Source organism: Carcharodon carcharias, chromosome 22 (assembly GCF_017639515.1).
Source record: "Carcharodon carcharias isolate sCarCar2 chromosome 22, sCarCar2.pri, whole genome shotgun sequence".
NCBI classification, from domain to species: Eukaryota; Metazoa; Chordata; class Chondrichthyes; order Lamniformes; family Lamnidae; genus Carcharodon; species Carcharodon carcharias.
Window position 1 is genome coordinate 15,169,796 of NC_054488.1, and position 24,403 is coordinate 15,194,198.

Below are 24,403 nucleotides of genomic sequence, written 5' to 3' on the forward strand. Positions count from 1 at the left end.
AATCTGGGTGTCCTTGTACATGTATCAGAAAAACTTAATATGTAGAAACAGCCAGTGATTAGGAAAGCAAATGGAATCTTTGGCTTTATTGCAAGGGGGATGGAATATAAATGTAGGGAAGTCTTGCTACAACTGTGCAGAGCATTGGTGAGACCACACCTGAAATACTGCATACCGTTTTAAATCTCCTTGCTTGAGGTGGGATATATTTGCATTGGAGGCAGTTCAGAGAAGGTCCATTAGGTTGATTCCTGGGATGAAAAGGGTTGTCCTATCAGGAAAGGCTGAGTCTATACTCATTGGAGTTTAGAAGAATGAGAGGTTATCTTATTGAAACATATAAAACAAGATTTGATAGAGGTATTCAAAATCATGAGGATTCTGGACAGAGTAGATAGGGAGAAACGTCCTACCCGTGAAAGGATTGAGAATGAAAGGGTACAGATTTAAAATAATTGGGAAAAGAAGGAAAGACAAGATGAGGGAAAAAATATCTTCACGTGACGAGTGGTTAAGGTCTGGAAGCATTGCCCCAGAGTACGGTAGAGGCAGGTTCAATCAAAGCATTCAAAAGGGGGATTTTAATATATAGATAGACTGAAAAAATCAGGTGAGCAAAGAGTTTCTATAGATAATTAAATAGGAAAAGAGTTAACAAGTGAGTGTTGGACCTGTACAAAGTGAGTCTGGGGAATTCATAATGGAAAGTAAGGACATGACAGATGAATTGATGTATTTTGCATTGATCTTCATTATAGAGGAGACAAGTAACATCCCAGAAATAGCTGTAAATCAGGAAGTGGAAGGGAGGGAGGAACTCAGGAAAATTACAATCACCAGTGAAGTGGTATTGAGAAAATTGTTGGAACAGCAAGCTGACAAATCCTCAGATCCTGATGTACTTCGTCCTAGGGTCTTGAAAGGAGTGTTTAGCAAAATAATTGATAGATTAGTTTTAATTTTCCAAAATTTCCTAGATTTGGGGAAGCTTCCATTAGATTAGAAAATAACTAATGTAACTCCTTGATTCAAAAAGGGAGGCAGACAGAAAGCAGGAAACTACAGGCCAGTTAGCTTAACATCTGTCAGAGGAAAAATGCTAGAAGCTATTATTAAATGTGTTATAGCAGGGCACTTGGAAAAAACTCAAGTTAATCAGGCGAAGTCAACATGGCTTTTGTGAAAGGGAAATCATGTTTAACCAATTTATTGGAGTTCTTTGAAGGAGTCACATATGCCATGGATACAAGGGAACTGGTGGATACACTGTACTTCGATTTCTAGAAGGCATTTGATAAAGTGCCACATCAAAGATTATAATGGAAAATAAAAGCTCATGGTGTAGGGGGTAACATATTGGTATGGATAGGAGATTGGCTAGCTAACAGGAAGCAGAGAGTAGCCATAAGTGTGTCTTCTTCTGTTGGGCAGGATGTAACGAGTTGTGTGCCACAGAGATCAGTGCTGGGACCTCAGATTTTTCACAATTTATATAAATGACTTGGATGAAGGGACAGATGGTTTGATTGCTAAGTTTGCTGATGACACAAAGATAAGTAGGAAAGTAAGTTGTGAAGAGGATATAAGGAGGTTGCTAAGTGACATCGATGGGTTCAGTGAGTGGGCAAAGATCTGGCAAATGGAGTATATTGTGGGTGAATGTTAAATTGTTCATTTTGGCAGGAAGAATAAAAAGGAAGCTTATTATCTAAATGGTGAGAGATTGCAGAGCTCTGAGATTTAGAGGGATCGGAGTGTTGTAATGCATGAGTCATAAAAGGTTAGTATGAAGGTACAGCAAGTAATTAGGAAAGTTAATAGAATGTTATCACTTATTATGAGGGGAATTGATTACAAAAGTAGGGATGTTACGCTTCAGTTATACAGGGCACTGGTGAGACCACGTCTGGAGTATTGTGTACAGTACTGGTCTCCTTGTTTAAAGAAAGATGTAAATGCTTTAGAAGCAGTTCCGAGGAGGTTTACTAGACTAATACCAGAAATAGACGGGTTATCTTATGAGGAAAGGCTGGTCAGGTTAGGCTTGTACTCACTGGAATTTAGAAGAGTAAGAGGTGACTTAATTGAAACTTTTAATGTCCTGAGGGGTCTTGACAGGGTGGATGTGGAGAGCATGTTTCCTCTTGTGAGAGAATCTAGAATTAGGGGTCACTGTTTGAAAATAAGGGGTCGCTCATTAAAGACAGAGATGAGGAGAATTTTTTTCTTTCAGAGGGTTGTGAGTCTTTGGAAATCTCTTATGCAAAAGGCAGTGGGAGCAGAGTCTTTGACTATTCTTAAGGCAAAGCTAGATAGATTCTTAATTTACAAGGGGGTGAAAGGTTATCGGGGTAGGCAGGAGGTTACAAATCAGATCAGTATGATCTTATTGAAGGCGGAGCAGGCTTGAACAACCGAGTGACCCACTCCTGCTCCGTGTTTGTATGTTTGTATGTTTGTTTGGAATTTGACTGTCATATGAAAAGGAAGATTGTGCAGGGTTACGGGAAGAAGGCCAGTGAATGGCACTAGATGAATTGCTCATTCAGAGAGCTAGTGCAAACATGATGGGCTGAATGGCTGTAATAATTATGTGGTTCTGTGATTGTACTGAAATTCTGAGGGGGCATGACAGGGTACATGCTGAGAGGATGTTTCCCCTCGTGGGGGAATCTAGAACTAGGGGGCACAGTTTCAAATTAAAGGGTCTCCCTTTTAAGACTGAGGTGAGGAGGAATTTCTTCTCTCAGAGTGTTGTTAATTTTTGGAATTTTCTACCACAGAAAGCAGTGGAGACTGGGTCGTTGAATATATTATCAAAGGTCAATTAGAAAGATTTTTGACCTACAAGGGAATTGAAGGTTATGCAGGACAGGCAGGAAAGTGAAAGTGAGGCCAGAATCAGACCAGCCATTATCTTATTGAATGGCTGAGCAGACCTCGATGGGCCTACTCCTGCCCCTATTTTCAGGATGATCCCAGAATATTGAGCAGTTTTGCCAGAGAGTGAGAAAATGCTTTACGGTATTTGTGTGGTTGGTCGAGAACAAGGATTTTAAGGGGCTGGAACACCGAGATTCTCAAAGGAGCTGAAAGTGCGAGAGAGTGCACAAGAGGCAGACCAAGGTGTGATTTAGCAATAAGAGCCACAACACAGTCATGACAGTCTCAGTAGGGCAAGTGGGGGTAGGTTTAGCCAGGTAGGGAGGCTTCATTTAGGGGGAATTGTATCCAGCCTTGGTGAGACCTGAAATATTGGGCACAGTTTTGGTCTCCTTATCTAAAGAAGGATGTACTTGCCATAGAGGGAGTTCAACAGAGATTCACCAGACTAATCCCTGGGATGACAGGATTGTCTTATGTGGAAAAATTGAGGGAACTGGGCCTGTATTCCCTCCAGTTTCAAAGAATGAGGTGATCTCTTTGAAACTTACAAAATCCTTACAGGGGGAATGTGGATAGGGTGTGTCCCCTGACTAGTGAGTCTAGAACCTGGGGACACAGTCTCAGAATAAGGGGAAGGCCATTTGAAACTGAGATGAGGAGGAATTTCTTCATTCCGGCAGTGGTGAATCTTTGGAATTCTCTAGCCCACAGGGCTGCGGAGACTCAATCACTGGGCATGTTCAGGACAGAAATTGATAGATGTTTGGATATATAATGGCACCAGGGGATATGGGGGTAGTGGGGAAAAATGGCATAGAGGCAGATGATCAGCCACGCTCTGCCTGAATGGTGGAAAAGGCTCGACAGGCCAAATGGCCGACTCCCGCTCCTATCAAAGTGTCATCACCCCTCAGCCAGGTTTCTGTCAAGGTCATACGATGTGGATGCAATCACCAATGCTGAGCTCATGGAAGGCAAGGGCCTCATTCACAATTGAATGGACATTCTGGAGGGAGACGTAGAGAGAGGGGGTAATAGCTGATCCTCCAGCAGGGCTTATAGGGCCAGAAGTGGAAGGGGTGAGTTGGACAGGGAAGGAGATTAGGCCCTAATTGCACTGGGTTGGGAAAGTCAGCAAGAGAGTAGGCTGGGCATCTGGGGTTGCTGCTCATGCAGAGGCAGCGATGAGCCCTTGATGGGCCCTTTGAAGGATGTCAAGAGGGAAACATTGTTAGCTTATCTAAGAGGGAGTCAAGCTTGGGATAGGGGCAGAGGAGTAGGAAGGTCAGGGCCTATTGAAGGTTTGAGGTAGGAATTTGGGAGGGCAGAGCACCTGGGTGGGGGGAAATGAAAGGAGGCATGATACCAGGGAAGATGGGCCTAGGAAGGATGAAGAGAAGAGTACAAAGTGCAGATAAAATCATGGTCAGAATTTTACGCTCTGCCCACCGCCCACCCCCCCCCCCCCCAGTGGGTTTTGAGGCTGGTGGGGGGAGGTGGACTGTGAAATTGTATGGATGGGGTTCCCGCTTCCCGCCCACCCTGATCTCGCTGTGATGGGGTGGGCAAGGCCTCAGCCAGGAGTTAATGGCCACTTAAAGGGCTGTTTACCGCCCAGCCTCAACTTTTAGGTTGGTGGGCAGATCGAAGCTCTGTGGGGAAACCCAGAAATAAAGAAAGTTAGACCTCGGGCAGGAAGGGAGGGTGGGGTGTGCCTCCATCAGAAGCCCCCAATGACTGGGGGTGCCCTCCCCTTAAGGCCCAGTGACCCCCGGACTCCCCTCACCTACCCCACTGAGACCCCTATCACCCCACTCACAACCCTCCAGGCCTTCCCAACCCTCCCCGCCCTGGGACCCCTGACACTTACCTGGGTCTCCGGTTCCTGGGATGTGGCCTCAGGCAGGCCCATGCAGTTCCTCTTCTGGCCACTGCAGTGCTGTTGCTGCAGGGACTGGCGAGCTGCCGGCCAATCAGGTTGGCTGGCAGCTCTCCAAGGTGGGACTTTCTCCCAAGTGAGGGGCCAAAGTCCTGCCTGCTGCCAATCAGTGCTCATGTGAGCGTAAAATGGCTGTGGGGCAGCCGGAGTCGGCAAGGATGTGTTCCGAGCCCCCAGCATCCTAAAATTTCAGGCCCATGGCTCAGGTCCAGGATGGCAGCAAAATCCTGTGGGTTAATGGACACAGGAAAAGCTCATAAAAACAAAAAAACTGCGGATGCTGGAAATCCAAAACAAAAACAGAATTACCTGGAAAAACTCAGCAGGTCTGGCAGCATCGGCGGAGAAGAAAAGAGTTGACGTTTCGAGTCCTCATGACCCTTCAAGGGTCATGAGGACTCGAAACGTCAACTCTTTTCTTCTCCGCCGATGCTGCCAGACCTGCTGAGTTTTTCCAGGAAAAGCTCAACTTACATAGGCTCGGTTAAGTAGCAAAATTAGGAAACATATACTGGTTGTAAAAGGGAAATAGAGAGGAGATAATAGGAATGATTCCAGAGCAGCATGAAGTTGACCTAGGTAGAGTTCGGAGAGCGAGTGAAGCCATGAAGCTATTTGAAAGGGAGAGTATCGGAGGGCAGGCTGCTTGCCATCCCACGGAAAGTCTGTGGGCAAGTAATGAACAGCTGGCAAAGTATGCTTGCCGCTGGAAGCAATATTCTGCCTGAGTAAAGGGTGCAGGTTTATGGGATGTAATGAGTTGAGTCCTCTAGAGGGAGCTCTTGCACAGGACATGCAGGTGAACACAAAGAGACGCAGAATGATAGACATGGAGAAAGAGGCAGGCAGACACACTAACATACAAGAACAGTCCAGCTTTATTTTGTTCTTAGACAGAAATTGCTGACAGCAAGATCACTGTGAAAATGTATTATGTGGCTTGCGTTAACATCAGTAAATAAGCACACCGATGAACCAAATACTGATGAAATATTTGGTACACCTTCAGGCAAGTACAACTTCAGGCCTATCTACAGCATGTCCAAAAATATGTTCCAAAATCCGAAAAAAAAACCTTGGATCTGCTTAATGTTAATACAGGTTTTGAAGTACAAGGGCCTTGCATTTCAGGCATACTCTTCCACTAATTACTGACTCATTTCCCTCTCCTTGACCCAGGGCACTGAGGCCAAGCCTCAGCTGAATCAGCTGACTTAGTGCCAATCAAGAGTGAAACCTGGAGTAGTCTTGGTTCACTGTTAAGGAACACAAATATTATCGTCACGATAAACACTCTTATTATCATGGAGACTCTCTTACAACGAGACTGCATTCGGTCAGTTCCTTACCTCTCCATTGGCAAAACAGTACAGCAAAGCCACCAGGAAACCCTGCAGAGGAAGAAACGAGTGTACTTTGAATTATCGCTATAGGCTCTCCTTATTACAGTGAATATGGCACAGATTAGTCAATTATAGTTTTCCACAAACTGAAGATATCAACAGTAATACATATTTTGCTCCTTCACAGCTCATTATTGCATTCCTAGGGCAACTAAGGAGAGGCAATAAATGTAACCATGCATCCCACATTCTAAGATCAAATGTAAAAAAACGACCCAGCAGGCATCCGCCTGTCGTAGCAGGCTTGTATTGTAACTACAATCCCATTTTACCACTTTAAAAAAAAATCAACCAGGTTTAAGCAAGTGTCCCAGAAGCCCCTGGCTTTTCTTACTTTGTTATTACCGTAACCATAATGTTCAATTTCCTACAACCTACATAAGTGAAACATGGGGCAGAATTTTGCCCTTGGCGGGCGGGAGCAGGTGGGAAGCTGACTGCCGCCTGCAATCGGCATCGCACCCGCAATTTCATGCCCAGCGTCAAACGCGAGCGGCAGCGCTGAGCGCTGCCTGTGAAGCGGGGTTGGGGGGGTGGGGGTGGAGAAAGTGCGTGTGGCTGATCACTGCATCATCTCCCTGAGGCATGGAGCTGCCTTGGGGAGATGATGAAATATATTGAAAAAAATTTTAACAATAAAAATGTAATAAAACATGTCCCCTCATGTGACTCTGCCACATGAGCAGGGACATGTCATCCATGAAAAATTAAACTTTTTATTTTATTTTTATTTGCTTCTGGAGACCTTATCCCGCCCGTGGATGAGGTTTCCAAAAAAACACAAAGGCCCCTTGGCCTTTTTGCCTGCCCTGCCCACCATAAGGTTGAACAGGCAGCAAAAACTTTATGTTAATTGGTCAATTAACTTTATGTTAATTGATAACTTAATGGCCTTAAGAGGCCTTTCGATTGTCGGTGGATGTGCGCTGGAGACGGCAGCGCGCCCGCTGACTGAACTATCGCGCGGCTGCACATTGACGTTGGCATGCTCGGCTGATGTTAATGCCCGTCATTTCACGCTCGAGTGGGTCAGGCGCGCGCCTGCTAGCCCAGCAAAAATTTCTGCCCATGGAGTCATCTATTATCATGTTCTCACTGACACAGTCTTCGGTTTAGTTTGGACTAAAGTTATCAGCCAAAGGTTCAAAGTGTGACGCATATCACTTAACAACTGTCAAGTGTTTCTAACCCACCGAGAAAAACTCTATGATGGTGCAATGGCACAAGATGTAAGGATCAAATCTGCTCCAAATGTTCATAATTCCAATTCAGTGATCAACTATCAGCTGCTTATTAAGGGAGTATAAATACTGCTACTTTCTGTATGCTGTGGAACTGATGGATAATGCCTAAATAGCAATAAAAGGTACAATGAACACTTCAGTCAAGTTGTAAGGCTCTCCATAAGTTGGCAGAAGCCCTGACTACAGCATCAACTTAATGTCAAAGTTGATGTGTCAGCCTTGGTTCAATTAATAACACTCTTGCCTCTGGGTCAGAAGGTTTAACTAAATAATCCAGCTGACATTTCAGTGCAGCAGTGCTGCACTATTTGGAAGTGCTATCTTTAAACTGAGGCCCAATTCGTGTGCTCAAATAGATGTAAAAGATCCCAGTGCACCATTCAAAGAAGAGCAGTGGAGTTCACCCAGTCAACCAATACCACTAATAGACATTATCCAATCATTTATGTCATTGCTGTTTATGAGACTTTGTGCTGTTTGCAAGTTGGCTGCTGTGGTTACAACAATGACGTTACTTTAAAAGATACCTCATCAGCTGTGAAGCGCTTTAGGAAGTCCTGAGGATGTGAGAAGTCCTATCTCTGTAAATACAAGTCCTCTCTTATAGAGTTAACCATGGCTAAACAATGTGTTAGTCCTTTGAGTTACCCTTTTGGAGGACAATGCTGACTAATAACTAAAAGCAAAATACTGCAATGCTGGAGATCTGAGATAAAAGCAGAAAGTGCGAGAAAAACTCAGCAGGTCTGGCAGTATCTATGGAGAGAGAAACAGAGTTAACATTTCAAGTCCAATACTCTTCTTTGGAACGTGAAAAAAGTCACATTAGACTTGAAATGTTAACTCTGTTTCTCTCCCCGCAGATGCTGCTAGACCTGACTCATAACTAGCCCCACATCTTTTTACTTCATCTAAATTGTTCCAAAATCACTCAAGATTTTGATGAAGGATGTTTGCAGAGGGCCAGATGTTTGTAACATGGTCGCTGCAGATCAGTGCAAATAACAATCGTTAACTAGTGCCTTTTGTTTAAAAACTGTTGTTGAATTGTGATGTCCTAAGCGAGATGGACACGGTCAAAGTACTTAAATGGTGGGATGGACCATCACTGCCCACAGAGGCAATGGCTTCCATATGACGTGTTCGTTTTCTTGATGACTTTGCATGTACTAGCATTGCTGTGCAGAGGCGAGGAACATAATTTACCAAATTCAATTATGAAATGTAAAAGGGTGCTATCCTTTTATTCACTTCTTCCAATGTAGTGACAGTTGATTTTATTGGCTACTTTTAACTGAATGGGTAGGATTTTTACTTCGTCGGGCAGGTGTGGTGGGCAGACCCGATAGTGGACGCGATATCGACCGCTGCCTGCGATCGGGCCCCGGCCACAATTTCACGCTGGTTGGCCAATTAACAGCCCAGCCAGCGTGAATCGCGTGCTGTAGCGCTCAGTGCTGCCGGGGTGGGGGGGTGGGAGGAGGACGAGCGCGGGAGTTTGTACAGGCACGTGGGAGTGCACGCAATGAAAGCTCCCTGAAGGCACAGAGCTGCCTCAGGGAGCTGAAGGTTTATAACATCACAAATAAAGATTTAAAAAAATAAAGGTTAACATGTCCCTTCGTTTGACTCTGTCACATGAGCAGGGACATGTTATAAATGAGACTTAAACATTTTTATTTTACTTTTAATTCTTGTTGGAAACCTCATCCCACTCGCTGAGATAAAAATTCCTTCCGGCCTATGATTCTTTTTGGATTTTTTCCACCCCCCTGGACTTCTTCAGTCCACACACAGCCTGTGACTGAGATGATACCAAACAGCTTCTTCGCGATGATTCAATTTACCTTTATAGATAGGATTAAAATCAAGCACCAGTGAGAGGTTTGTGTCAGAATTAAAAGAATCTTTGACTTCACTCACATGATGGTACTGATCTAATTTTTATTGAGTTATTCCTTATCTAACATTGCCTACTTTGCTATTAAGATTGCAAGCCTAGTGGTTTGACATCTGTTGGTACTGTGTACCACAGAGGGAATATGGTCTGTCAAATAAACATACTAGTGTTACTGCATTTCTTCAGTAAATGGATCCCACAAGTGCACAACATCAAAGGGTGAATATTCCACCAGTTTAGTTGGATTGCATAGAGCGTGCAGTCCCTCTTAATAATCTTTCCCTGCTGATGCTCACAGGTGACTGGAGAGGTTTTTTTTTTCAATATTTTTTGGGAATATGAATTTCAGTGCTGGTGGGATGCCAGGCACATAGGCCATACATCCCAACAACTGGCAGATTTGTATCAAATAGCATGACCCTTCAGCCGCTCACAATAGGCAGAGTACTGACTGGACTCTGTACACTGCTTGCAAAACTCAGAACATAATGCCTAATATTAGATGTGATTCTGCAATTGCACTTATTGAACAATCACGAGTGTGCTAGGAATTGCACTAATAGCCAATTTAAGATTATCAGGCAGGCTCACAATGTAGCTCACTTATGCTTGTTGGAAGCTACATATATTCATACGCAGGGACCTGTCTTCTGCAGGCAAAAGGAACATGTCCAGGCATGTCAAAGCCTTGGGGCTAATAGTTTTATGGTGCATTCCCCATGGCAACACTTCAACCAATTAGAGTCAACTAGCCAAGCAATCAGCACCCTTTTCTCATGTAGTATAAAATGCTACTCCCTTTGAAATTTGGCATTCTTGAATCTGTCCTGATGAGTGCAAGATGAAACGCTTTGACAGCATGTCTCTTTTTTGAGCAATACTTAATATGTGTTCTTGGGATATTGACATTGCTAGCAAGGCCACATCCCTAGCCACACAGAAAGAGTGGTGATTGCTTTTACAAGTACTTAACCAGCCAGGCTACTTTAGAGAGCATTAACGGGCGATCACTCAGTGTGAAACTGGAAACATATGCAGGCCAAACCAGATAAGGATAGCAGGCGGTAATGGATAGGTGTGAACCAGTCGGGGTTTAAGAAAATTTCTAACACACTTTGTGCTTATTTTTTTCCTGGTGCAAAGTTATAGATTACCATTTTTTTGGGGTGTTCAATTTCATAACTTGTCATGGTTGCTTTTGAAATGATGACTTCTAGGTTGTACCATAGCTGCACAGCTACTGCATCTCAACTGTTTAGTCCCTCATTTGAGAAAAGGTTAAACATCAACAACCCCCATTATACTGTGGTTGCAGTTTGTACTATCAGTACAATGCATGGCAGTAACTTGCTTCCTGAGCTACACCTCCCAAATCCATGACCTCTGTAACCTAGAAGGACAAAGTTACAGGTGCTTGGAAAGACCATTGTGCCAAAGATCTCCTCCAAGTCTGGCACCATCCTGACTTGGACATACCGTGTCTTGTGTAAAAAAGAAACTGTTGTCAAATTGTGATGCCATAAGTGAGATGGACATGGTCAAAGCAGGCCAACACCACCGCTGGGATCTTCTGGCCCTGTCGCTGGTGGGACCCAGCCGGATGTCCATTGACTTGTGACGGGATCAGAAGATCACGCTGGAGGGTGGGTGTGGAAAATCCCCTTGCACATATCACCATCCCTTCTTTGTCACTGAGTCAAAATCCTAGAACACCCTACTGAGAAATATTATGGGAGCATCTTCACCACAAAAACTGCATCAGTTCAAGAGGAAGGCCCCAGTCTCACAATCTCAAGATCAACTAGGATTAGGCAATATGGGTCTTGCTAGCCACTTCCACATCCCAAGAATGAATAAAGCAAATAAATCATTTTCACCCTTGAACATATATTAATCTAGGAACCACGGTTGAAATATGAGCCCATGATCCCTTAACAGAAAGATAAAATAAACAGCCCTCTGCCACTCTTAAAATTGCGGGTAAGGAATGAATTCCCATAATGCACATAAAACCGCCAAGGCTATTGTTGAAGAATTCTTGCTTGTACCTGAAAGGAGCTGATCGCTAGCTGAAGAAAGAGTCGGATATGTCGCAGGAAACCCTGAACTTGCTCGTCTGTCAGGAAGATGAATACAAACTCGTGGATCCCAAGCAATGGTATCAGCACCAAAGTCGATCTGGCCAATCTAAAATATTGGGGGGAAAAAATGATTTTTTTTTGGGCGGATTCTTTATTTTATTTTGGAAGTCTCAATTCTGGAAAAATTGCACATTTTGAAATACTCCCTTTGACAACGGCCATATCCATGTTGGGGAAGTGCATCACTTGAGTAACTGTTCAACTCTATTTCCAGAGCTAGTAATATACTATTCCAAGATAGCGATGCCAATCAAACAGCAAAATACGGAAATATCCTGAAACTCAGCCAAGATCATTTCCTCTAAAATTTATGGTTCTAGTTGTTACCAGTCATTTTGCTGTAAGCATATTCTGCAAAAACTGTTCTACATGTTTTAATGATAAATTACAGATTCCTCTTGTAGTTTATACATGGATAATAAACACCAAAGCCTTGAGAATATTTATTTTCCTCCCTTTTGCTTCTCAAGTGATTGACTCATTCCTGGGCCTTGGTTCCACAGTGTTGCAGCTGTTTGGCATCTCACATGAGTGGCCATACTTCATGCATGAACTTGAACAGTGAGATAGGCTATGAGGGCCACTATGGCAATGCCTGTACATGCCTTCTCCCGCTTGTGCCACTGATACGTGATGTGAAGTGAGGGCTGAACTTGCCCTTCCCATGATCTGGAGTGGCACTTGCATTCAGCATCTTTTGACCGTTAGCAACTGAGTGAAGCTGACATGAAGGCTGTCCAAGGTTAAAATGGAGGAAAAACACAAGCATTGCTTCTTGGAGCTTTCAGTTATAATGTAATCCTATCATTGGTATTTGGCATCTGGCACTGACTTCATCAAAATTTCCCCAAATGCTCTCCCTTCACTCTATTCTCTTAAGGCGAGAACATTACTAAGAAGGAATAAACCATATCAACCCACACAGCACAGGACATTGGTATGTGAAGCAGAGAGACTGTGTGGAGGTTAAATTCAAGGGCCCCTAAAACTGGGCTCTGGAATTGTGAATGATTAACCTGTGCCTGTCAACAACAACATAGGTAGCATATGAACTTCATGCGACCTGCTGTTTTAAATGATTTCAGCAGCCTCGCCAATGCTAACCACGCTGTTGATTGGCTGGATGCTGGAGCAGAGGGCCAACGTCGTGAGTGGCCAGGGTGGGAGTTGAATCTGACCTGGGAAATAATGGCAAAAAAATTGGGTAAGAGTGCGCTCCAAAGTTTTATGACATTTGTGCTGGATGCTTTAGTGAAGGAGATGTAAAGGAGGAGAGGTGTTCTGTATCTGCAGGAGGCTAGGAGGTCTGCCAGACACATGCTCAAGAAGCCGTGGGAGCAGATAGCTGTGGAGGTCAATGCCAGGACTAAAGCTACAAGGACTTGGATGCAGTGCTGCAAGAAGTTCAATGACCTCACACGAGTGGTCAAGGTCAGTGAATGCAATTTCAAATGCCATATCCTGCCAACTTGTGCAATTAGCATCAAAACTGCTTCTCGCACCACTGCCACATCACTTACCTAGAAACAATCTCTATCAATCAGGATTCAGACATGACATTCACTTACTACACCTCAACCTTACACACATAGCTCTGCTACAAGCCTCACACCCAATTCTCACAGCTTGCACACGCCAGGGACAGCCTCACCAGCTGAACAGATTGCCCGACAGTCACTGATACACTTCCCTCTTTCTTGCAGGGCAAGGTGGCGCCCAATTGGAAACAACAGAGGGATCATCATCTGCATATCCTGACTCTCATGGAGGAGAGAGTGCCTTGGATGCTCATTTTTGAGACTATGGCCAGTGAAGGTGCTAAAACCATTAAAAATGATGATATTTTCATACCTAATAATCCTCTCGCAACTCGTCTGCCATTCATCCCTCTCACCACAACCCTACTCCTGTGCTTTTCTCTTTTCACATGCCCACGAAATGTAATCTGGCCAGGAAGTGCACGAGGCACAGGAACATCAAGAAGGTGGTGATGATAAACCATCACTTGATCAGCTCTGACACTGACGCTGGGTGTAATTTAGAGGATAGAAAGCTGTGGCCATTTCTGGAAGCCGTGATGGAATTAAATGTCAACCAGACCTACCATCAGGATTTCCACACCTTTAAAGGCACAGGAACCCGCCTCCAACAGCTGTCAGCCAACCAGAGCGCTGGCATCTCTTTAGTCCCAACAGGGCCACAGGGATTGGTGGCCACTTCTGGTACTGCAACAGGCCACAGAGCAGCCACCATGGAGGAAGCTCCAGAAGACAGATGAATGGTTCGGGCCGCCACTCAGGCAGGCTCCGACATAGGGGAGGGGATGTCGGTGTGTGCAGGGCAGCGGGGGTATTCTTTCAGCAGGGGTGGTCCTCCATGGGCCACAGGATGCCCGATCAGGAAGGCGCCTCAACCCTTCAGGGAGGCCACCAGTGTAAGGCCAGTGGAATACCAGTGGCAGTGGAAGGAGGCCCTTAAGGGCCTGAATTGGCCATGCCCTCCTACCCAATTACACACCCGCTGCAACCCGGCTACCTAAATCCCAACCTGCTCCCGGGGGAGGGGGTTGGTGGTTGGGTGGGGGGAGGGGGGGGGGGATTAGTTAAATTCAGCTCGGTGAGACACGAGGCATGAATGATCTGGAGTCAGGGCAGGCGGTAGTATTGCAATAGCTGGAGGGCAAGGCCACACATGAGTTCTTCTGCAGAGGGCTGGGATAAGCAGTTTGATGGGGCTTGTGTACAGAAGGATGATGGACGTACAAAACAGAATGCTTTGTGTATTAGGAAGCCTGCCAGAAAGCCTGCATTCAACTTTGAGCATGGCTGGGTGGGGGCGGAGGGGGGGGGGGGGGGGGGGGGGGGGGGGGGGGGCGTCTGGCACCAACATGGCGCAGGGCTTTGTGCACAGCTTGTGGACTATCTGTTCCAGGGTGGAATTGGTGGCTAGCTCCATCTGCCCACTTGCGGACTCAGCCATAATGCAGCATCTGTTGGCCGATGACGTAATTCCACAGCGGCACCAGCAACCACAGAAGTCTCAGTGTCGCAGTGCAAGCTCAGACCGCAGGCATGCATGATCAGCTTGCTGCTATTCAAGCTCAGACTGCTTCCATCATTACTGTGGGATGGAGTTTGTCAAGGCACTTGCAGGGAGTCACAACGGTCCAGCAATCCGTCCTCCAACCAAGATTGCTGAGGCACTGCCCCAGGAGAGAGGCAGTGGCTTCATGGTGTACAGGTTTGGTGTCCTCTCTCAGGCTCAGGTAGACAGTGTTTGTCCTGCTACTCTGCCAGTGTCCCTGCTGTTGCCTGTCAGCTAGCCCAGACTGCTGCTGCCCATGCTGAGATGGTGCAATTTGATACACAAATTTACACCGGAGTGTTCATTTTGTGGTAGCTTTCATTTCTGTATTGTGGCCAAGTGGGTTTTGTGATGGTCAGTGACAGAGGAAAGACAAGGTGTAGGACTGTTGGTGAGTGGGGAATTAGGATTTTGAAACCTGATATCACACTCCGATGGGTTCTTCCCAGACAGCCCAGGAAGAAAGGGGCTGTTAATGTTGCCTCTTCCCTTCCTCTTCATTCTCCTTCTACTCCTCCTCCTTATGCACCTACTCCTCCTCCTGAGCTCTTTGTCTTATTGCTGGTGGCAAGAGCTTGTCCCCTCAAGATGGCGAGGTCGTGCAGCAAACCACAGTGAATCTTGATGCCCGCTTGGCTGAGTACTGCAGGGTTCTTGGGGAATGGTCTAGACGAAGGAAGCATTGATTCAGCACACCAACGGTCTGCTCTGCCACATTTTGTGTGACAAGCATGGCTTTCATTGTATGCATGTTGGCTACGTGTGCATGGGTTGCACATCAGAGTTATCAGCAATGTGAATGGTGGATAATCCTTGATGCCCATCAGCCACCCTTTGGTTACTTGTGCTGGCTCAGATGCTGATGGCACAGAGGGTTGCCACAGAATGAAGGCATCATTACTGCTGTCAGGATACTGTGAATCGGCCTGCGTGATTCTCAGCAACTGGACTCCGAGAAAATGGAATCTCTTTTGCTTGTGGTATGGAGCAAAAGTGACATGTCAAAGTACGCAGTTAATTGTACCCTACATCTTGTGGAAGCCTGCAATTCTCACAAAGCTGCATGCTCACTCTGTCTGCTTCTCTTTGGCAGGAGAGAGTGAAATGTAACAGATCTAAATAAGCACATCCGTACTGTAGTGTAGACATTGCACACATTGTTTCTCTCTGAGATCGCTCCTTGTTTTCCTTTACTATTAACTTGCTCCCTCCCCCCCTCCCCCCACCTCCTCACCTTTGGATATTATGTGGACAACCAAGTGGACAAATGAGTGGCTGCTTGAGAAGGCCGGTGTTATGAGGAATTTGTTTGAGGCAGTGATATGAAGGAAGCTCACAGATTTTGGACACGTGATGTCAACAGGAGGGGAGTGTTTGGAAAAAGAGGTAATGCAAAGCAAAACACATGGAAAACATGCACAAGGAAGACACAAGTTGACCTGGATGGATAATATCAGAACATGGACTGGTCTCTGTATGGGACAGGCAGTGAGGACAGCGGAGAATAGAAATCAGTGGAGGAAGATCGTTCAAACTGCGGCCAACCCTTGGAAAAGGATGAATAAAAGAAGATCTCTTTGGAAGGTATCAACATGTTGCTGGATTCAGTTCCATAAGATACATGTCGACCTTCAATATCAGTCTAAAGGATACATGTGAGCTACATAGTCGGTGTAACCAGGCAGCTCAAATTTCAAATATATGCATTTTTACCTGATCTTGGTCAGCAATCAAGGCAGAAAATCTGACCAAAATTCCTCTCCTTAATCCAAGGACGCAGCATACAATTATACAGTCCTTACTGCCAGCTTCTAACCTGATACAGGCTGGAGTGCAGTTCCTCACTGCTGTGACCAGCTGAGCTTAGGATAACCATATCCTTCAATTGTTACCAGACAAGGAGTGGTTGGGTTGATAGAACAGCATGAATACCCTTGAAACCTCACCCACCTAATTAAACAATTATCAGAAGAAGCCTTAAAACATTTCAAAGGAGAAAGGACGTTTTGAAATTTGGTTTTAAATCAATTTGAAATTTGGTTAGTACAGTGTCTGCATTGGGCAGGAGGGTCCCGGCTTTGAACCCTAGTCTATACTGGGTCAGCTGATCCTAGCAAGGCCACTCAACATTCTGGGTTAGAAAGGGGAGAGAAAAAGAAAATTAGTGAGGACTCATGCCCTGATTATTATCCAGTCACCTCTTCTGGAAGATACGCCAGGAGACATCCAGTGAAGGTGTAAATGGCTGCATTGTTCCCCTCCCCACCCATGATTTAACAGGATTCTGACACTCATACGTGAAGATAAAAGTAAAATACTGCAGATGCTGGAAATCTGAAACAAAAACAGAAAATTCTGGAAAGACCCAGCAGGTCTGACAGCATCTGTGGAGAGAGAAACCGAGTTAATGTTTCCAGTCAGTATGACTTATCATACAGGTTTGAACATTAACTCTGTTCCTTGCTCCACAGACACTTCCAGACCTGCTCAGTTTTTCCAGCATTTTCTGTTTTTATTAATTCATACATGAAGGATGGGCATGAGGCCATGATATTGGATGGTAGCTATTGCCTGAGGAACCATAACCTAGTGAAAATTAGCACCTTAGAGAGTGAAGGAGACGGGATCTTTGAGGATTCTTTTATTGTGTCTGTGATGTGGGTACATCCTAGTTTCCATTATAAAGATGGTTAGCTCAGTTGGCTAGATGGCTGGCGTGGTTCAGAATATTGGCCACAGTGAATGCTAAATTCCTTTTCCAGTTGTGGTAGACTTGGGTCGTGCTTCCTTGCCTTGCCCCATGCTTGATGCAGAGTGATCCCCTCAAGCTATGTAACCACTTGTCTCTCCCTAACAGAGAGAGATGGTCCCTCATGGACTGTGGCTAATTACCTACCCATCTATTATAAAGATAGTAAACCACATATAACCCTAAATGAAGGCACATACCTGTACTTGTAGTCACTGAATCGCATTTGTTGGGCTTTAAGTTTGGAAAGCAACATTTTCAAAATTTTTATGAAGATGTAGAAATTCATCTGCAAGAAAGAATAAAACACTCAGTTACCATTATTACATATTCATTTATTATGTAAATGAAGCAGCTACCATAAATAACTGTGAATGATAAGGGTGGAATATTGGTTAGGATATCGGGAGAATTTGTTCCTCTTCAAGTAGCACCGAGGAATCTTTAATATTCATCTGAAGCATTGGAACAAGTACTTTGGGGTAACATCTTATCCATAATAATGGATGTATTGACAATGCACCCCTGCCTTATATTGGAGAGTTAGGAGGAGGGCTTCAGGTCACAGTATTATGACTCAGAGGTGATGGTGTTTACTCCCAAGCCAAGTTGACACAACCAATGTAAGGAATTAGTGCAAATATTTTGAGCTTTGTTGGCAAAATGTTAGATTCAGTTGCTAAATTGCCAATAGTTTTTCTCTGATGGCACCTACAAGTTGTCACAAATTTGAAAAATATGAAGATTAGCTATGATAAAGTGACAGAGTCTTCTGACGCAGACCACTACTAGCCGTGTGAAAGCAGAGCACGGTCCAAAAGCATCCAATATTTATCTGTGGATTTTGAAGAGCCTTCCTTAAACTATATTATGACAAGAACACTTTCCCTGAACAGTAACAGCAGAATAGTAGGCTTGGATTGATAAGGAGAACGCAAAGTTCAATTTAAAATTACTACCAATGTTGTAAAGGTGAGAGCAAGTTAGACAGTGGATGAATATACTGTTTAGACATCTCCCACTGGCCACAAGCCAAGTTCATCTCACTGCTCCCCCTGGTCATAAATTGTGTCACTGAGTGTGATTCATTCCAGGGGTTTTCAAACAGGGGTCTCCGGCCCTCTAGAGGACTGACAGTCAGTTTCAAAGGGTTTGTCCCATTGCCTCATCACAAGGACAAAGTTCATCTCAATTAGTACAAAAATATTTAAACCCAATGGGCAAATTCTAAGCATAAGCTTCTATCAACAGAAATAATCTTTGTAAATCCTGCCATTCTGTGGCATTGATTGGCCAGTTTCCAGCCTGTTGAGGAGCTGGTGGGAAAATGGATTGGCTGCAGCACATGTCACTCAGTGTACCTACAGTTTCAACAACAAAAACTTGCATTGACATAGCACCTTTAATCCAGTAAGGCATCTAAAAACACTTCACATGAGCTCATCAAACAAAATATTGACACCGAACTACATAAGGTGATATTGGCACAAGTTTCTAAAAGATTAATCAGAAAGGAGGGTTTGAAGATATGTTTTAAGGGAATGAAGAGAGATGGAGACAGAGAATTTGAGGGAGGGAATTCCAGAGCTTTGGGACCAGCCAGCTAAAGGCACAGCTGCCAATAGTGCCACAGTGAAAATGCAGGATGTGCAAGAGGCTAACATTATAGGGCTGCAGAGATCTCAGATGGTTGCACAGCTGGATGAGGTTACAGAGGTAGAGAGGTACGAGGCCAGGGAGTGTTTTGTAAGCAAGCCAACAAATTTCACATTGGTTTGTTATATCCAATATTTAACGAGCAGAAGTTCTTTTCAATTAAATATTTGGGAGTCTGAGGGCGGAATGTTCCGTGCCTGTTTGTGCCGGTTGTCATGGCGAGCATGAGCGGACAATATGGCAGGAAAGCCAAAAATTGGTTTCACGACATCGTGAAACCAGTTTGCAATCGTCCGCTGCACCTGTCAATGACAGGCTGTGTTTTCTGTTGCTGCATATTGGAAATGTCATTTTAATATATCTGCATGTTATTTTAAACTCAGCTCACCAGAATCATCCCCCCAATGCTGGATCATCCGAGCATGCCGGTGTGATTGCACACCAACGTGTCTCACAACTGAACATAAACAAAGTGCACTTGGCGAGCTGCACTTCCCTCGAGACTTAGTGTCTACCTAGCTGTGGGCAGCACCTGTGGTCATCAATGCCAGGCTTCGCAGGCAGCACCACATCACTTATAGCGAGGCTCACGGGCAGGTCTCTACTTACCAGACCAGCTGTAAGATGGGGGTGGCTTTTCAGCGGCTGCATGGCTAGGGTTTGCTTGGGGAAGGGGGAGAAGAGACCTCAGGCAAAGAAAGAGGCTGCAAGGCTAGGGCATTACTGGGGAAGGGAAAATCCCAGCATGTGTGTGGGGGCACATGTTAATCTGTGCAAGTGGCCTCAAGAGGCTGAGGAGGCAGTCTCCAGAGGAGGTGAGGTCAGATGGAGATATGAGGTTGCGTGTGAAAGAGTGAGTGGTGATGTTTCTTGAACTGGCAGTGAGTGAGATGACAGTGAATGTGTGATGGCCTTGTGAGTGTGTGAGTTCAGGATGATGAGATGGTTGCCTTACCCTGGTGGCACGGATGAGATCAACCATCCTTTATCTGCACTGGATGGTGAACCTCTTCTATACAGGGTTGGCACTGACCATCTCTGCCACCGCCTCCCAAGGTGGACTGGTGGCTCTGATGGGTCTCCTGCGGCCAAGGCGGGAGTAGAGAGGGCATTGTGCAGGCTCCAGCGGTGTCCAGGAGGTGCCTCAAGGATGCGTCACTGAATTGTGGAGCTGCAGTCTTCTTGCCTATAGGGGCCATGTCTCTTGTGCAGCAGTCCTGGGCTGGAAGCACTGAGAGGTGTGCACATGGCTGCACTTTAAATATGGCACCCGGCGTGAGGAAGTAATGAGGTGACGGTGTGGCGGCTGAATTGGAGGCAGCCCGCCAGCGAAACAGCCTGTTTCCTGAAAATGCATGATTATTGAAGTGGGATTGGATCAATACGGCGTGAAAAGCCACCATTGCAGCCGGTGAGTAAAACTGGCCCACTATCACACTTAGTGCAAATCTGGGACAATTCCGCCCTGAAGCTATTGTATTTGGTCCCTGTCTCAAACACTCTTCACTTCCCTCCCCCTCCCTTGCAACTGTCTGAGGCTGAACCAAACTGTTGGTAACACTGTCATTCTACTTGACTGAGTTTCTTACTCTCTGTCCCCTCCACCACCAAGACTGTCTGATCCCCCATCTCTAACATGGTCATCTCCATTCTTGCCACTGCCCATCTGCTGCTGACAAACTCATCCATGCCCTTGTTACCACCAGACTTGACTGGTTCGATGCTCTCCTGGCTATCCTCCATCTACCTCCCTTCATTAGCTTAAGCCAATCCAAAGCCCTGATGTTAACACCCTTTAGTCCACTGTTAGTGGTTGTGCTTTCAGTCGCTGAGACCCTAAGCTTGGTAATTTTCTCCTTGCACCTCTCTATCTTTCCACTTCTCTCTTCATTTAAGTTATTTCTTAAAACATACCCCTTTGACAATCTTTTAGTCACCTCCCATAACATCTCTTGGTGTCCATGTGTGAAGTATCTTTGGATGTTTTACTACATTAAAGATGTTAAATAAATGAAAGTTGTTTACAACTTTCCAAAACAGAGTTTATCAGATGAATAGCATTCCCTCAGAGACTAATTACCCTCTAACTTCTGCATTTGTAGTTAAATAATATAGTCTGAATCAGTTCCAGATGACCAGGAAGTGATTGTACCAAGATTGCGACTGTTGTATATTGCTGATTCCCTCCAAGTCATACACCATCCTGGCTTGGAACTATATCATCATTCCTTGACTGTCACTCAGTCAAAGTCCCAGAACTCTCTCCCTAACAGCACTGTAGGTACGCCTACACGATATGGACTGCAGCGGTTCAAGGAGGTAGCTCACCACCACCTCAAGTCAGTTAGGGATGGGCAAGAAATGCTGATTTTGCTAGCGATGCTCATATCCCATGAACAAATAAAATAAAAATTGGATGACTCCCGGCAGCCAAAATGAATGGCAGGGCATTGAGGAGACTCCTCAGCAAAGGGACTGAAACGTTCTGTGAAAACAATGTCATAATGCGAACAGTGTAGTACAGTCAGGCGGGACCTAGAATCAGTGGAAAGAAGGACTGTAGATTAGGTTGAAAATTGCGTAGGCTATCCAACCATTATGGTATGTGCATATACACGTACAAACTGCTTAATCTTGACCAACCTTGGCCATCGTGCTTTGAGACGTTGGAAGCAGCAGGACTGATTGGAAATTGTTTTTCTCAAAATTGCTGAATTGTGACTTTTTGTCTTGAGGAGGAACTTGTTCCCCTACAAAGCTCATCAGGACTAGGACAAAAGAAGCTTATTAGAAAGCTTTAAAGTAGGCCTTGGAAATCTGGAAAGGTAGATGCGTGTGTGGCTCCCTGAGACTGTATAAGCACAACTAACTACCAGCTAACAACCAAATACCCTGGACAATTTCCCACATAGTCGGTCTGAACCAGGTTCTGCCAAAGAATATCTGGAAACTGAGGATCCATCACCAACTTAGTACATGGTGATTTTAACTATATAGAAAACAATCAATTTTGAATTTGGTTAGTGCAGTCAAGAGGGAGAAGTGATCCGGCCAATCACTGAAGCCTACAATCAGCATAGACCTGACGGCATGAATGCTTTGTAAGTATAAACTCCTTGCAACTTCATGGCCAGGATTTTATGCTTCCTCCCCACCACACGCTCCACCCCAGCGGGATCTGAGGCGGTGGGGGTGGCAGGGGGAGTGTGAAATTGCATGGTCAGGATTCCCTCCCACGCCGACCTTGGAGCGACTTTATGTTGGGGCGGGCAGGACTTGGGATGGGAAGCCAGCCTTGCCTCAGTTAAGGCCTTTGAGTGGCTGCCTAGCCCAGCCAGGCCTCAATTTCTAGGCTGGTGGGCGGTTAACAGCTCGGGGAGTTGGGGAAGGCCGTAAATAAAGATTGTTGGATCGGTGCGGAAAGGGGGGGTGTGTCTCCATCAGAAGCCCCCTTCTGCTGCTGGGCACCTACCTCTTAAGGCCTGATGACCTCCGGACCTCCCTCCATAACCCCCTGGCCTTTCTCCCCCCACCACAAGTCCCCGATCGCCTCCTATGGTAACCCTCCAGGCAATCCCGACACTCCCCTCCCTGGGACCCCTGCCACTTAACTTGTCCTCTGGATCCCGGGACTTAGTGCCAGGCAACTCCCTGCAGTGCCTCTTCCGGCCACTGTAACGCTGTGCCCGGAGGGACTGGAGAGCTGCCGGCCAACCTGATTGGATTTTGGATTTTGATCTCTGTTTTGTGTATGTGAATGTTGGAAGCTTTCTATGAACGCAAGTCTGTTCACCTCTGTGCATGTGTGTGCTCTTCTCTACAGAGCTGAAAGTTGTTAACCCTTTGTGGTCTTGCCTTGGATGTTGTTTTAAGTTTGTGGATTTGTCCATGTGAATACAAAAGCATGAATTTGATTGTTAAGTCTGATCATTTGAACTTAAGATCGTGCGTCCAGATTTGGAAAAATATAAAGCCTGAAATACATTTTAAATTAAAGTGGCTGGCTTGAGTGTTATTTTTATTTAAAATTTAGCTTTGTAACCGTGGAAAAGCACTGAACAGTTTGTCATGTAAGAAATAAGCTTCATTCTTGAAACTTGAAGATGCCTACCAGAAATCCGATTTGAACTTTACCATACATAAGTGACACTGCCCATCGAACAAACATGAAACGATAGGATGGGTGATGATTAAACTGTTCAAAAATGATTTTAATTGCATATATACCAAGAGAAGAATGCTTTGATACTCACTATAATTGCAAATATCACTGGTCCCCTGATGATCCACCAGATGCCCATGTGTCTGTTTATTCCCCAGCACCTAATACACAATAAATTTACCAGTAAATATAATCATTATTTCTTGTAAAATATTATGGCCTGAATTTAACCTTTGGTGGGCCTGGGATCGGATGGGAAACGGGCCCCCGACTACGATTGGCCCTCGACCACAATTTCGCACTGGCTAGACAATTAACGGCCAGTCAGTGTGACACGCGTGCTAAAAAGCTCAGAGGTGGGGGTGAGAAGGGGGTGGGCAATGATATTTCCGCGGGCGCTGCTGGGGTGGGAAGGGGGCGGACAATGATATTTCCGCGGGCGCTGCAGGGGTGGGGGTGGGCAATGATATTTCCGCGGGCGCTGCTGGGGTGGGGGCGGGCAATAATATTTCCGCGGGCGCTGCTGGGGTGGGAAGGGGGCGGGCAATGATATTTCCGCGGGCGCTGCTGGGGTGGGAAGGGGGCGGGCAATGATATTTCCGCGGGCGCTGCTGGGGTGGGGGCGGACAATGATATTTCCGCGGGCGCTGCTGGGGTGGGGGTGGGCAATGATATTTCCACGGGTGCTGCTGGGGTGGGGGTGGGCAATGATATTTCCGCGGGCGCTGCTGGGGTGGGGGCGGGCAATGATATTTCCGTGGGCGCTGCCAGGGTGGGGGTGGGCAATGATATTTCCGCGGGCGCTGCCAGGGTGGGGGACGGGCAATGATATTTCCGCGGGCGCTGCTGGGGTGGGGGCGGGCAATGATATTTCCGCGGGCGCTGCTGCGGTGGGAAGGGGGCGGGCAATGATACTTCCGCGGGCGCTGCCAGGGTGGGGGACGGGCAATGATATTTCCACGGGCGCTGCTGGGGTGGGGGCGGGCAATGATATTTCCGCGGGCGCTGCTGGGGTGGGGACAGGCAATGATATTTCCACAGGTGCAGGTGAGGGCTGCGAGAAAGCTCCCTGAAGGTGGACAGCTGCCTCAGGGTGCTGCATGCCTGAAAATGATCAAACAAAGGCTTTAAAAGCTGAAAAAAGGGTCCATGCGCCATGATCAATCATCTGAAAATACGGCTGATCGAAATGCTGCCCGCAGATATTTATTTTTATTTTATTTCATCACAGACATTTCA

General features: G+C 45.8%; 1 protein-coding gene across 1 annotated transcript in view; it reads right to left on the reverse strand.

The window, feature by feature from the left end:
* The window catches only part of LOC121293962 (glucagon-like peptide 2 receptor), a 69,888-nt gene that overhangs the window by 7,411 nt on the left and 38,074 nt on the right, over window positions 1-24,403 (reverse strand). Inside the window, exons 10-13 of the mRNA XM_041217451.1 lie at window positions 23,256-23,325; window positions 17,547-17,635; window positions 11,421-11,559; window positions 6,175-6,216 (exon numbers count right to left, since the gene is read on the reverse strand). Coding sequence (XP_041073385.1) covers window positions 6,175-6,216; window positions 11,421-11,559; window positions 17,547-17,635; window positions 23,256-23,325 — 340 coding nt within the window. The remainder of the gene's footprint in view (window positions 1-6,174; window positions 6,217-11,420; window positions 11,560-17,546; window positions 17,636-23,255; window positions 23,326-24,403) is intronic.